The following is a 16,786-nucleotide window of genomic DNA, read 5'->3' on the forward strand; positions in this document are numbered from 1 at the left end:
AGACACCATCCCTTGCCCAGTAAGTCCTGGGGGCAACCGAGTGCTAGGAGACGCAGCCAGTCTCCGAGGCTGAGCGGGGGGTTAATAAAGGTGAAGACTGCGGTGTTGGATTGGGGGACTGGTGCTGAACAGGGCCTTACAGAAACATGGTTCTTCCCCTGACCGCACTGGCCAGAGCTGAAGACCACCAAATTTTTCTCTGGTCTGTGGACCAGCAGTTCGCGACCGCTGCTTTATGTGGTTATTGGCGCCACCTGGTGGCAACTGAGTGAATTACATCAGATGGAATCAACTGCCTCTTCTGAACATGGGACTGACAGCTAGAAAGGGGTATTCACTGGGACATTTGAGAGATATGCGTTATCTAGTACTGAGGAAGTATTGGGGGAAGTATTAGTTGCTTTATTTATAGGATACTCTTTTATTTGGAATAAAGAAAATACTGTACTATAGACTTATCCCAGTAACATTTATCCTCACTGGACAATTTAACCTCAGTTCTTGCTTTGATGATATTTTATTGGATTACCTGTATCTTGTCCATACCTGTATCCATGTCATAGTGAGGAGATCTAACCCTTTAACTTAGCCTAAAATTTGTTTTGGTTTTCCTTTGTGTTCCTATTGGAAAGATTTATGGAGAAGAAGAAAGAAGAATTTATTAGAGACACTGACAACAATTAAAACCTGGTGCAGGGTCAAACCCTTCCCACCGGTGACTTGGCTGTAGTTGGGTCACAAGCAATACAACTCAGTTCCAAATCTGCGGATTTGACAAAAAAGAAGCATCACCACATTGTCGTATTCTGTATTTTTATTACTCTACTCTCTATCCTATTGGTGACACATTAGATAAGTGGTCGTCAATAGTGTTGATGTTCGAATTCAGGTTGTCCCTATATTCGACCCGAATATGGCTGTTCGAATTCGGGTAGACCCGACCCGAAAAACACAGGATTTGACAGCAAAAATTCGGGAGGAAAAAAAAAAAGAAAAAACAATTTGTTTTCTTTTTAAATTATTTTTTTTGTATGTGTTTTTATTTTAAACTTGTTCTTTTTTATTTTTTACAGGTTATCCGACAATGACATTATGAATCATATTGTCATTGTGGGATTTCTGGACTGTGGGAACATTGCGGTCACAGCTAATTGAAAGCAGGTGCCATCAATTAGCTGTAACCGCAGGCAATACGAGGGCAATAGAGGTTGAATGGAGATACTATCTCCATTCATACCTCTACTGCTCTGTGATTGGCTGAGAAATAGGAAACCCTGATGACAGCTCAAGCATCATCAGGATTTCCCTTTCCTCAGCCAATCAGGGAGCAGAGCAATCAGCAGAACTTTACTATGCTGACAGCTCTGCTCCCTTGATCGCTCCACGATCAGTGGAGCAGAGCTGTCAGCATAGTAAAGCTCCGCTGATTGCTCTGGTCCATGAGGAAAGGGAAATCCTGATGACAGCAAAGGCATCATCAGGATTTCCCTTTCCTCAGCAACTCAGGGAGCAGAGCAATCAGCGGAGCTTTACTATGCTGACATAGCATATAGCATAGTAAAGTTCTGCTGATTGCTCTGCTCTTTATAATGTAACTTTTTATGTATCCTTTTGTAATGTATCTTTTTCCATCTGTTTGGAGGCTGTAGAAGCTCTACACAGGAAAAAACCCCAATTTTTCCTCCCATTGACTTTAATGGTGTTCGACTTTGAAATTCGACCACCCGAATAACTTTGCTACATTCGAACGAATAGCTGCCGAATCGAATAGTGAGCTATTCGACCAACACTAGTCGTCAACCTTTTCAGACTGGCAAACCACTAAGTTTACCAGCTCCTGACCATGCATGCGCGGGGAGCCAAGTGTCACTCAAAGGGGAAGAAACTACCCCAGAGTGATGTCATGATGCCAGAACCCGCCCACTCTCCCATCGCAGGTCTGTTTCTCAACCTTTTTCACATGGAAGAATCCTTAAAATAAATTTCAGGTATTCAGGGAATCTCTGCTATTATTACTTACTTCATATCTTACAGTACAATAGCATTCTGGAAAGAATATCTCTTACATTAATGGCCAGTGGGAAGAATGTCATCATTTAAACTGACCTGAGAGGCACAAATTGCTCATTGCTCCAAGAACCCCTAGCACCCTCTGCTGGAACCCTGGTTGTAACTGGACATAGAAGTGGCACAGTGATTAGCTCCTTGTCTTTTGGTTTTCTCCTCCTATCAGCATGTTCCTTGCCAGAGACATTACCTGATTGCCTTCTCTTGCTGATTTATTTCTCCCACATCCCCGCTCAGCTCTACAGGGACTAGAGACTGATACCAAGTCAAATTCAGATACTTACACCGGTTACATTTAAATATTTAATATAAGTTATTATTAATGATTACAGATCTCTAATACCTGTGTTTATTATATCTGTTTAGAATTTAAGGCCACGTTTAGGGACATCCTGCTTCCTTTCCACAAAGTGCCATCTCTTTTTAATGTCATGCCTTGAAAACAATGACCGGTCATATATGTCCAGCATTTCAATGACATTCCGACCTCTAATCATTAAATAAGATATAGGACTGTCCACAATGCTATAATATCCCCAGGCCACTGTACTTTACCCCCCATTTCACATACAGTACACTGTTTAAAGAATGCCTGCATTTAAAAATAGGTAATTATTTTTTATGATAAGGACAGTATGATCTTTATTTTGTGAAAAGCTGGCTTTTATCCTGTACAGTTTGTTTTACAATCCTGCTATAAACATATTTGCACTCTGGACTCTGGACAGCCTGTGGGTAATAACCAGACATACATACCCGCACCTGATTTTCTCCTGGATGTGTTTTACATCTGAATTCCAACTGAATATGAAGATCTGTACAACCATTTAATTGATAAATCTTTTTTATATTGCCTGAAATATATAATGTTTTAGTTTTGTGGGTTATGTTTCTGACAGATCCATGAATGACCTCTGTACAAGTGAATAGAGAAGAGCACAGCAGGATTCTCATTCTGCCCCCTCCCCTCTCCATAGAATAGAACGGCCTTGTGTGTACAGCTCTCATTTGTTCATCTGTCACACTTTTGTGGTTTGAATTGATCAAGAAAGCTCGTTTCCAGTGACCAAAATTTCACGTTTATGCAGCCTTAGGCAGACCTTCTGACAGGACAGAATTAAATATGATAAAAAATATTTTATATAGAATATCTATTTGCATAGCACTCTGAGATCCTCTCTATACCAAATATAATATTATAAAGCCCATGTAACTAATCTGTAAATAAAATGGACGACCTGCATAGTTGGCTGTCCATGGTTTGGGGTAAGAGCCTCAGTTTTTGAAAGAAAGAAAGATTAGGGCCCAGAGGGGATGACAAATTAAGGTCATGTTGAGACATGGTTTAGGAGGATCAGTAAAGTAGGTCACCAAGCCAAGAAGGTTGTTTGTTAGGTAGGGAAGTCCCTAAGTCTTTGGCATTGCTTGAATGTATGAGTCAATATTTTAATTAGTAACTTACAACATTTCATGATGAATCATCACATACGTAATGTTTCTTAAAGGTATATTGATGAAAAAAAAGTTACAGTGGAATATTTAATGTTTATTAAGCTATAGTATTATCTTTAATCAGAATAAAATATCACCCAAATCAACCATTTTAACAATGCCACATCCCAAAAATGAATTAAAAACACAAGATTAAATGGAAAAGCATGACTTTGAAGGCAATCAACAATTTACAAAAAGTATATAAAAAAACATAATTTATTGTAAAAATATATTTTTTTTGAATGTATTGAACAGATTTTACAACACAGTCCTCATAATAATAGTCTTCATGATTCAATAATTATAGTTTGATGCGATTTGTGGAAAACATATACTGCTTCTTCGGGAACATGATTCATGAGACCTATAACACAATATAGCCCTATATTAGCAATAAATTACATTTTATTTATATGGTAAAACATACTTGTACAAAACCCACATAAATAATAGTATTACCCAGCACTCACAATAAATGGACTGGCAAAGTTTCCTCAGTCTAAGATGGTCTGGGGTATAACAGAATAGCCTGTAAGAATGGTGGCAACCTCTACTAAACCTAAATTATTATTTACTAACCCTGAGTTAATTATTTATTCTGCCTGTATATATCAATTAATGTGAGACTCCAGGCAAAAATTATAATATCAGGATCTAAATTTGATTTCCTGTCTGCAAAAAAGGAGGTTGACAAAGTCGATTTTTCTTTTTCTTGGTCACCTTCTCAACCCTAAGGCTACGTACATACATTAGATGGCCATCTGATATCATCCATAGATCTGTCCTGTTCTAGTTCTCTATATCCCCTGAGGAAGCTTTCTAATGAAACGCATTGGGCTGAGTCTACTATAGGTTTATGGACATTTTACCTTATGTTCCATGGGAAACCCACTGTCAATTACTTTGTTAAACTAAGTTTATGTGTTCAGTGGATCTATGTTAGCATTTCTTTATTACTCATTGAAGACGAATTCTCCTTTTTATGCCCAGTCCTGTCAACATATGTAAGAAGCAAAGAAAGATTTTATCCACCACCATTCTCTTACCCTTCGCTCTTTCCCCCCACTCTCAAATATATACTTTCTTTAGGAGTTAAAGATTAATTTTTAATTAGATATTTGGAGTAGAAACATAGCTCTGAATCAAAGGGGAGTATTACATCCAAGCATCTAAGGGACATAAAAAATAAACAAAATCCTGAGATAGTCTTTAAGGGTGAAAAGAAATTTTATTTCATGATAGTTTATTTTATTTCTCTAATTTTTTTATATGTTATACTGATTTCTTCACTGAAATTAGGTTATGATTTCCAAAGTATGTGAGTAAAGAAAGAATGAAGTTCAAAAATGATAAATACCTTGGTTATCTAAAAAACATCACACCCAACCCTGCTAGTGAAGGTGAAGAGGAACAAAACTTTGGATGCTGTGCCCAACAAAAAGGGCAGCAGGATTATATAAACCCATTACTAGGAAAAATAAGTGCAATGGCCAAAAGTACAAAAAAAGATGATTATTAATATATTTTCTACTTTAAATATAAATTTGAATGTATGTACAACTACAAAATATTGAATAAATAAAGACATTATATACAGTTAAAGATGACTTTTTAATTAGAGCTGTAAAGCAATATCAGTTCATGATGTCATCTCTTATGTAAGCCTTGGTGGAAAGTCAAATAATTTACAGCTTATAGCTCAGTGAAACATTTTGGTGTCCCATGGCTCTTGTGTTGGGCATGTGGCAATAGGAGACTAGTGACGTACACTCCAACATCCCACCCACAGGAGACCACAATCCTCCATGCCATTGTAAATTCTACAAAACAGTATTATTTATAGGTTGCTTACAGAATAAGGAACACTCGGCTGCTTTAAAATGATCACGGCTCTAGATTTTTTAAGAAGGTTGTAGAACAAAATTAGGATTTGATATTCACCTTGTTACCTGTTTAGACCATATATTTACCATTTATGGGTATTATATATCACCAACCCTCTTTTACAAAGAAATAAAATTACAAAAAGACTAACAAGACTGGTGCTCAACTGATGCACCCCACCAAATGCCATGAATCCAACCCAATTTCTCTGTGTATAATCGGACAGTTTTCCTTCTGACCTGAAGGGGGTGCTGAAGTACCAGGCTGAATAACAATGAGCTTCTTGACCAGATGGGGGAGCTAAAGAGGCCTGGGTATGATCAAGTGTAATTGTCTCACCTGAAATGCATCCTTGAAATTAGGCCGGGGGTATAAATTCCCAGCCTGCTCTTTCCTGTGGCTCTGTTCTTGGCTGGTGAGCTGGGAGGAAGTCCAAGGTGAACTGTGAGTAAAGACACAGACTTTCTTGGAAAGCTGTATGGTTAGGGCCTTAGAGTCCTGCGCAGCACTAGGTTGGGCAGAATTGTTAGTAAAGGGAACTAACAGTGAGTTAGAGGCCAAGTGGCCAGACTTTATTTCGCTGTTTGTTTATTTTGGCTGTAAAAATAGTATTATTGAGTAAAACCCTTGATGCACTGATAACCTGCTGGCCCTGTTTCCTGTCTGAAACACCCCCCGTTGCTATGGGCGATCTCACAGACCTAATTGAGAAATTTCACATTCACAACTTGTCCCTTCGTCAGGATGTGACAGCAGGACAAGAAATGACTAAAACAGCTGTCCCTGGGATACATTGATAGCCTTGTAGTGGTTTTAACCCTTCTACATTTTACTATAAAAAATGTTTAGTTGAAGGTTGTCCCCACTGAAGAGGTTTCTCCTTTGGAACTAGATCATAAGTTAAATTTGCTCAATGGGGACACTATCTCTACCCACAATGCCCAAAACTAAAAGAAAAATAAGGGGGAGCCAGGTAAATAGCATTTAGTTAGCATTTGCCTCTCCATATTCCTTATGTTCTCCCTCCTTTTCCTTCATGACGGGATTTTCTTAATTTCTTTACTGCTGACTAACTGAACAGAGTCACATAAAGTTTTTAGTGTTGCTGTTAATATATAACTATGTATCTGATAACTCTGATAACTTATTGAACTATGTGTTAATATAAAATGTGAGTAAACTAAACTAGGATGTTTGGTTCTGTCTACACTAAATAATAATCGGTATAAACTACCAACAAATTACCTATACAGTATATTCAGCCATGACCATCGAAGGAAGAAAATATATATAAAATATGGAAAGGAGGAAAGAAAGAGGTTTCAGCTCTCAAATCTTTGGTGAAATCAATAATTATGTATTGATACAGTTTAGGTTTTATATATAATTATTATACATGTATCTTTAAACATATATCCAGTTCAGTTTAAACTTCACCAGGCTGGAATATATATCTTAGACAGAGTGATTCTAGCTATTTCCAACAGATAACCGTATTCGTCTTATGCCATCCAGACACGTCTTACAGGCAGGTTTTTATTTATAACTACGTCTTACTACACGGCTTCCTAAGGGGAGTGTTAGCTTAAGAACTTTATGTTTTTTTAGTTGCTAGTGCCTACAAAAGGGTTAATGTTAACCTGGTTTTAGAGATGTTGAAAGTCCTCAGTTCACGCAGCGGTGGTGTTTCTTTTTGATTGCTAGGATAAGTTGGCTGATTTATTAAGTCCTGACTATTCTCTCTTATGCACATCTCTAAAATCAGGTTACCATTAACCCTTTTTTACGCACTAGCAACTATATATTCCAGCCTGGTGAAGCCTAAACTGGACTGGATATATCTTTAAAGGTACATTTATAATAATTATGTATGAAACCTAAACTGTATTATTACATGAATGAATTACTTCACCAAAGATTTGAAAGTTGAAACCTCTTTCTTTTCTCCTCCTTTCCATATTTTCTTTATCCAAAGAGGTAGCTCCACATTACATTTAGAGGAAATGTAATTTCTTCAATGCTACCATGTGAAAATATATATAATATAAGCCCATAAATGTCCCCCATTTTTACATAAGAAAACAAGAAAAATGGTTGATTCAGCCATAAACCAAAGTAGCTTGGTTTATAGCTGGGAAGAACCTTGCTAGTTGGAATTGGGTATCAGCCATCTAGTCTCCTTGATTCGCACTGCTGCTCACGCTATTGTGTGTTTTCAGCTGGTGGCTGCATCATTCAGATTTATTCCAGTTTATAGTTGAGTTTACCACCCAACGGCTGGAATAAGGAGAATTGGGTACACCAATCCGGTCCAGTTATTCAAACATAAGCCAACATTAAAAATGTATGAATTCTTTTAGGGGAAAATTTGAGGGTTATATATGGGTATTTATGATATGCGTGTGGGATGGACGCTGTGTACACACTACAACAATACCTGATATAACCCAGGATGGTCAACAGACCATCAATCCCTTGTGAAACTTTCTAAAATCTTTCTAAAATCAATTAAATTATAAGGTCTGGGTTTGAGGACCAGCACAAATCTTGCTTCCCTTGCATTTTAGGAAAATGTCTGGCCATCTACATACCTCCCGTGATGAGATGAAAAGGTAGGACAACTTTCAGTATGTACACAAAGAACACAACCGCATACCTAATGCCCCCCAAGATACAAGGACTATTATATATTTATCCACAAATAAATTGGTATATCCACAAATGCTTTTGTTCATCAACTTAAGTAGCTTTCTAAAATTAGAATTGCAATAATTTAGAGGTTGGATGAAAGAAAGAATTGGTCATAAAGTGATGATTCTCTAGACAGCTGCCTCCATCTCTGCATGTAATAGCCCTCTCCTCTTCTATGAATAACAAATCGCTGCTTGCGTTGCTCCAACTCTTTTGCTGTTCAGCTTCATACTTTTTTATGTAGCTGCTTTGGGAAAAGCAAATGGGATTGCTATAAAGCAAGCTTTTTCAACATTTTTATCTTAGAGGAACTCTTTTAATTCCTAAGTAACCTCTAATAATAATAACAATATCAACATTTCAGAGTACATTGGCATAGTGGTCAATGAGACTCACGTTTTGTACATTGCTGGGAAGAAATCTACCCTTACAGATATACCCCACAAATATGATTCAGTGGTAACTGACCTCAGAAGCACACATTTTTCATTGTTAAATAAACCCTTAGCAACCTCTGGATGAACTCTAGGGTTCCATGGAACTCTTGTTAAGAAACACTGATCTAATATGTCACTTCATTGACAGCTATAAGTCTGCTAGGGCTACTGTTATCACATCCAAGGTAGCAGCAGCAGTATCAGGGCTTTTGTACATCTGATCTATTTATAGATGTTTTATCTGTTAACCTAACTTCTAATTTTGATCAGAATATTATTATTATTTTTAAACAGGATTTATATAGTGCCAACATATTACGCAGAGCTGTACATTTAATAGGGGTTGCAAGTGACAGACTAATACAGACAGTGACACAGGAGGAGGAGAGGACCCTGCCCCGAGGAGCTTACAATCTAGGAGGTGGGGGAAGTCTCACACAATAGCAGGGGAGATATGTAGTGATGGGAAGAAAGACCATTCCAGAGAGTTGGAGCAGCTCTAGAGAAGTCTTGCAGTCGTGCATGTGATGAGGTTATGAGTGAGGAAGTCATTAGTAGGCCATCATCAAATTCATTCAATTCCTTTGTCAGTGACAAAACAAATGGAAATTAATATAGGGGTGAAACTCTTGTGAATCAATGGATAAAAAAATGTATATCAAAACCCATAATCCTATTGTTTTATAATAGCCTATGACAGGGTCTCTTTAAATAGTGTATTTGTTTTTTTAGGGTCTCTGCATCAGATCAGAAGGAGGGGGCACTTAGAAATGTAAAAACTAGGAGTTATATTGACTAGGATCAAGTTCTCACTCACAATGTAAAACCATATTGATTTTTCAACACACACAGAAACAATTGGTATTGTGATAAAGCAGATCCAGACTGTAAAGCTGTACAGAAAGTGCTATAGTGAATAACTTCCCCGAGCACGGGTTTATTCGAGGTTAGAGGAACGGGAAATGACCTCATTCTCTTCTAAATATGCTCAGCTAAAGAATTGCTGCATGTTTGCGTAATACTAACCATGCTTGAAAGCCGCCTCTTTAATGATTACATTTTATAGTTCATTGATGAGTCATAAGCTTCGCCACTTCACATAAAAACTAGAGCACAGTTATTTTCTTAGTTATTCCACAGACAGAAAGAATTGCTACACAGGTCAGTAGATAATGCTTTCTATGAAATGTCAGACTGATTCACACATGCTCCATTTTAAACCATGTGCTTATTACAATACCATATGAAGTAGCTGGGAATATGATCAGTATATAGACATTTAATTTATTACAGAATACAGAATTACAGAAACTAAAGACCCGGCTCACACCAGATGTTTTTTTATGTAGTTTATGTGATACAAGTTTTGAATGTAGATGTAAAACTTTAGTCTAAACAATCATTTCGTTTTTGATTGATTGTGTGAAAGATTGAACTTCTGTTGGTGCTAGGATTCTAAGATCATTTCTCATTTTTATCAGAACTGTAATAAAGAAGAGTTTTCTAGTACAGACAACCAATCAGTGATGGGATTTTACTTCTTTAGAAGCTATTACGTCCTGTTATGTCTCTGGCAATGATGTCATATGAAAGCTCACAGACGACAATGAAAAGTTTTGGGCAGAGTTCCATTTTAGTGTCAATATATTAGAATTTATGGATAGTGAATGTAGGACGTGCTAAGAATATTCTGAAGATATAAATTTAACAAGCCATTGACAACATACCAACAAATATTATTAAAACAGAACTTTGGGGGGCAGAGTTACAAGGAGCAGCCGCATCTTGCATCCAGGCATCATTCCCATGTAGACTGTCAGGGGTTGCAACCAGAGAGCAACTTAGCTGAGGGGGAGCCAGGGGCTCACACTGCCCAAAACACCCAGAATCCGCACCTTCTGTCCAGGTCGCACGGTGGGCTCTAGGCGATCGAGAATGAATTGGAGCACAAAGCTTTCCGTGATACCAACGTCACGCATGCCGGGAAGCTCTTGGGTGCTCTTTCTGCGCATGCCCAAGCATCTTGGGCATGCGCAGAAGGAGCATTTTCACGCATAGAGAAAAATTTGCTCATCTCACGCATGCACAATGAGATCGGCAATTTTTTTTTCCATCCTACATCATACAATTTTGCGCCTGGGTCGGGTGACGTAGGAAGAAGAACATGAAAAAGAAGGGAATATGGCAGTTCCCAGAGACACCCCCGGATGGATCAGACTGTGGGATTGAAGGTAAATTTATAATTTAGTTCCTCTTTAATCCCTTTTTTTACTTTTTTCACTAAACTGGAAATTGAGGACATAGTACCACCTAGTGTCTTTCATGAAAAATTTCATCTGATTGTATATTTTACCAGCAACTTTGAGATTTGTGTTTGCTCCAGATCTGCGTAGGCAACATCCTTGAATACCAAAATTTTCTGGTGAATTTTCTGGTGCAATATTTTCTTTGTTTTTTTGCCTGTTATACCATACTACATACTACATGGACAAATTTGTTTTTCACTCCTCTTCTATGCGCAAGCAAGCCATGAAACAAAAGCTTAAACCTGCACCAAAGATAGACTCTCCATCCCCCTCATCGCCTCAACCTCTATTTTCTATGGAACTCTGGGAGGAGGAGAGCTCAAGGGCAGATCCAGAGCCCGCATCGCTTGACTATTTGGCGATTGTATCCGAAGTCTAACGTCTTATTTTTTGGAATATATCAGGCTTGAAACGTCCCCAAAAGCGTAGGAGGGTATTAGTGCATCTTAAAAAAACAATCCCCAGATGTAATGTTTCTACAAAAGACACATTGGAAGGAGGACCAGGCCTTGTTGCTCTGAGCCCATGGATTGGGGATGTGATTTACACTGTCCAAAAATCCAAGATGAGAGGAGTGGCACTTTTATTTATTAAAAACTTTGCCATACATAATCATTTCCACTGAACTGGATCCCAATAGTATGTATTTATTAGTACTAGTTGAGATTGCGGGCACTACTTATACTTTTTTTACTATATATGCTCCTAATAACAACTCTTCAGTCTTACTGATCTCTGCAAAAAGATTTTAACAAATTCATATCCTAATCTCATTCCAGCCTGAGATTTGAATACGGTCATTTACCCATCAATAGACCGGTCTAAGTATATTAATGTTAGACCTGCCCCTTCCATTTCTGAACTAAAGCGCCTATTTTTGCAAACCCCTTTTGGAGGATGTGTGGCGCCCCTTTCACCCAACTGAGAGGGACTACACATGTTACTCAAAAGCCCACTCCACATTCTCTAGAATCGATTTTCTGTTGGCGATGGAAGGCCTGCTCCCAAGGATTCAGGATATATCTGTTGGTAATTTTATGCTTTCAGATCACACCCCCCTGACGCAACCGGGAATACTACCAACAGTATGATCTTCATGAACAGATCATGCAAAAATATGAAGCATATCTTCAGTATAATGATAGAGAGGCTATGAAATCTTAGCAAGAGGCAGTTGTCCAATTGAATACGCATGTAGCCACTTGAGTGAAAACACAAGCTCTTTACACTAAACATAAATTCTATAGATAGGGAAATAAAATAGGTACTTTGCTATCCAGATTGTCTTACCCACTGGGCCCGAAACGTCATATCTTGAAAGCAAAAGATCCATCCTCTAACATCCTCTATACGTCGAGAAATTTTACAGGCTTTTGAAAGATGTTAGTTAGCGTAGTTAGATGTTAGCGGTGGTGGCTGAATTTCCTTTTTTGAGATCAGCAATATATGTTTTATGCAGTTACAATCATACACTTCGAGGGTAAAAAAGTCCCTATCTGCCAGGGATTGGAAGAATCATCTGGATAGTATGTTGTTAAAGGGTAACCCCTTTAGAAAAGTGATCACAGAAATTTACAAAACAATTAAAATAGTTTTGGATTATTCCACCAGAAAAACGGGCCTGGTTAGGTGGTCCGATTATTTCTCAAATAAAACAGCTGATGATTTTCTATCAGCATTCTCTAAGGCATGGTCAGCTCTCCCTTCAGCGATGTATAGGGAAATGACTCTTCTAATTAATCTTGTAAATCTCCCTACAGCGTGTATATCTGATGGGTTATGCCCCCACTTCTACTTGCTTACTATATTATTTATTTTTTGATTAAATATGATTAATTATGTCCTGTTGACCCCGGAATGGGCTAATTTTGGTACCTACAATTCACAATGTGCAAGTAATACTAAGGAAAGCCGAAATGTATTAGCTATTCTCTCCCTAGTGGCCAAAAAAAATAATATTACAAAAATGGTTAGACTCACATACACCAACACTTTTTAAGGAGAAATGCCAACAAGTTTTCAGAATGGCCTAGATTGAAGCATCTCTGGATAGAGAAACTATGGTTGCAAACATTTTTTGAAACATGGGAATTTTACATAGAGACTCAGTCTCACTCAATAAAGCGTCAGATTATGAATACTTTTGAACATACCTCTTGGTTTACTTTGAGAATGTTGGATAATGATCCTGCTGTGGTTATGGATGATATTTGTTGATAGTTGGAAACTGCTGACATTGTTAACAATATTGTGTAACTACTTTTCTTTCTTCTACATTTTTCATGTATTTTGCATGCCTGTTTTCTTTTTTCAGTTATTTTTTATTATATGTATATTCTGTGTTAATTACTGTATTTGCTGTAACCTTGATTAATATACTGTTAATATTGTTAATATTGTAATTGAAAACATCCTTTAATAAAAAATAATTATTAAAAAGAACAAATACGTGTAATTTATTTTTAAGAATGGATTACATAAAGTTACCTCTATGGAGGCAGTTAGAAATGTTTAGGTCATTGCGATTTGCACACAAATACATAATTTCCTTATGCCACATAGTACAACTCACATTTTATTTTAAATGGCTCCGTCTGTGTAATTTTTAAGCTTTCTTACAGATTACAAATTTTCTGTGACTAGCCAATCAAAGGGGGGTAAGAATGACACCTGTGTAGGTATAATTGAGAGCCATAGCTCTCATATTTGGCATAGCTAGTCGCAGGAGCTGTACGTTGATCCATTACAGTGGCCATTTCTTTCAATCTTGGGAAAGGTAGCTGTTATTTCTTACCACAAGTGCCTGGAGTTCCACTTTAAGCACTGTAATGATATAAACCAATATCTACTCATCCATCTCCATCTATTGAAGGCTAGGTTTTTAAAGCCATCTAGGAACCTATAGGGGAGAATATATCTCGATTTATGTCAGGTTAGGAAATGTTAAGAAACCTCCAAAGGAAACAAAATAGAAACAATACATATATATATATATATGTAATATGAACAGGATTACACACCTCAATCCTTGTTTGATGGTTGCAATTGATGCAAAAACTCCATACAGCTATCAAATTACTGTTGTCATAATCATTTCTAGTGACAGATGTATAAACAAGCACTGTACACTCAGCACTGTACACGAGCAGAACCCCACTGTGCCAGGGCAGATTGATGAATAACATCAGGGCACCGCTGTAAACAAACTTGATTTTCACCCAGGACAAGCATGACCGTGTATCTCAGGTGACAAATATTTGACACGTGTGTATGTTACATAGCTTTACACTTGGGGTAAAGGTCAGGGCATGTACAGGCATGGTTACTGTGCTGCCATTCGTGATCACCAAGACTTGTGAGATCACAAATCAGTATTTCTAAAAAAAATATTTCATGGTATTGTTACCTTTTGTTCTATATTCTTACGAATTGTTCTTTATTTCACAGCTGTTTCGGTGACATCAAAAAAAAAAAAGGGATGACTGACCTTATAGAAAATGGTCTGGAGCTGAATAAAGCCCAACCTACAAAAGAAAATGATGATTTAGAGGACTTCAAGTATGTATGACAAATACAAATTAAGATCTATGTTTTTTTTTTTGTTTGTTTGTTTTTTTTGCCCCACTTTACTTTTTTTATAAGAAAGGATCATAAGTCTGCAGTATGAAAGTTTATTATCACAAATAGTGAAACATAGCTTGTAGGATACATCAGAAAATATAATTGTTTTCTTGATGAATGGAATGAGTTACAAAATATCCCTCAATCCATGTGTAAAGCCACTTTAGATAAATTGACTGAGACCAATTTGAAACATTTTAGTTAGTTATGACTGAAGTCTCCAACCAGACCACACTATTATTCCCTCTTTTTGCCCATTTTTTTCTTTTTAAAGAGGAACTGAAATATGGAAGTCGTATCCCAATAGGCCATGCAGAGGACAAAGGAGTAATCACTGATATTTAACCAAATATCCAAAAAATGGGCATGCATTGGTTGATAGGCACACAATCAAGTAATTGGTTGGCTTGCATTAGTCTGTTTGGAGGTGAGTTAGAGTTTGCAGCACTTGACTAGGCAAAGAATGGGCATTCCTAAAAAATGTTCAATTGTATACTGATCAAACATCAATTAGAAATGGATTCAATATTTTCTAATCTAACATTTAATCTATTAAAGACATTGCAAAGTGTATCGCTGAATGAATATTAAATCAGTCAGATCATTCTATACAGTGTGAAATATTCTCCCATATATATTGTTTATTATATATAAATTTGCAATCATTGTCGATTGCATCTGAAGAGATTATGTTCCCCAAAACTCACAGGACGAGAGAATCCTACATTAGGTTTCCAAGAGCCATCAGAGCCATCACTTGGTAAATAAGACAGAGCTCTGCTGATTTCACCCATCCAATCACATGTAAGAAAAATGTTCTTTTTGTATTTCCTTGCATATGATTGGTTATTCTTTGCAAAGTGAACTTTCAGCACATTCACTAAGCTAGGGTTAAAAATCACCTTGGTAAATGATCAGCCTAAGTTCTATTATCCCTATAGTGCCTGAAATAATACACTGTAGATAGCTGAAGGTATATGATACGATAGGATGTAATAGAAAGATACAGGAACTTTTATTTTTTAAGAGATAATTCAAGACAAAAAGTAATTTTTTCAGGGTAATTCTTTGGGACAATTAAGAAATGTTTACTTTTTCGGTCCAGACTTAATAAAGGAAATCTGTAATGGTAGAATATGGAACCTGTTGTTACTAACTTCACCTTTTGAAAATACTATCCTCATGCTAAGATAAAGGGATCAATACATTCTCAATAACTGACCTGCAGCAGCAACAGAGATCAGGCATTCTGACTTTCTAAACTTTTTATTCTAACGCTGAAGCCACCAAGAGCCAGGAGGTTTAACCAGGTCATCAATGCAGCTGTTTCAAATTAACTTAATGTGTGTTAAGTTGCCAGGCAATAGCACAGAAGAAAAGAAATTATACAATTTATGAGAACATGTTAGTTAAATTTAAACCAATGATCTGGGTTAATGATTGAAAACATTTTACTTTCTCACATATAGTTGTAAAATAATATAATACTTGTTCTTAAAACAAGGTCAGATGAGGAAATCGATAGGGATAAAGATAATTCAGTAGAGCTGAGTTTTTTTTTGTTTCATAACACTTACACAAGTCACTTTTTCTAAGCCTGTTCACAAGAAAACCTGAGCCTTTAAATCAGTGATTATCAGCCAGGGTTTCACCAGAGGTAGTAGGCCTTCCTTATACACTGAGCAATTTTTAAATCTTAGGTGAGTTTTACTGATACCAACGATCTGATCTTTTTGACCCCCTCTAAAGATGACATTCTTCCCAATGGCCAGCAATGTAAGAAACATTCTTCCCACTGACCACCATACTAATGTACTGAATATGGTGAATATAGTAAATACACAGGGGTTTCCAGAAGACCTGAAAGTTATTTCAAGGTGTTACCCCATGTTACTACGGTAGAGAAATGCTGCTTTAGATGTTACCTGGCCATAATTACAGAATATCTTCTTTACTCAAACCCTGCAGGAAAGGCAATCTTATTTAATTACCTCTACCTGTAAAGCACTACCCACAAGACAGAACTGTACATTGCAAATGACAGAAACAATGCAAACATTGACACAGAGATGAGGGAACATAAATATAAGGGGAATATGGAATGGTGGATTATTAGTAATCAGTTAAGAGATAGAGAAATATTGGTAGGCAAGTTTAAATATTTGGATTTTAACCCACCTAGCGTTCTAATTCTGTCCGTATTTTCACGGAAAAGGCGTTACATTTTTTTGTGTGGAAGTTCTTTTTACATTGTAGGCCTATAATTCTTAGGCATAACTCACTGAA

At 37.0% G+C, this 16,786-nt stretch overlaps 1 protein-coding gene across 1 annotated transcript in view; it reads left to right on the plus strand.

Annotated features, from left to right (window-relative positions):
- The first annotated feature begins 9,616 nt into the window (after positions 1 to 9,616).
- Positions 9,617 to 16,786, plus strand: part of LOC140331493 (ATP-binding cassette sub-family B member 5-like) — a 42,206-nt gene continuing 35,036 nt past the window's right edge. Inside the window, exons 1-2 of the mRNA XM_072412552.1 lie at positions 9,617 to 9,734; positions 14,327 to 14,437. Of these exons, the coding sequence (XP_072268653.1) occupies positions 14,358 to 14,437 (80 nt within the window). The 5' untranslated portion in view covers positions 9,617 to 9,734; positions 14,327 to 14,357. The remainder of the gene's footprint in view (positions 9,735 to 14,326; positions 14,438 to 16,786) is intronic.

Source organism: Pyxicephalus adspersus, chromosome 5 (assembly GCF_032062135.1).
Source record: "Pyxicephalus adspersus chromosome 5, UCB_Pads_2.0, whole genome shotgun sequence".
Classification (NCBI taxonomy): Eukaryota; Metazoa; Chordata; class Amphibia; order Anura; family Pyxicephalidae; genus Pyxicephalus; species Pyxicephalus adspersus.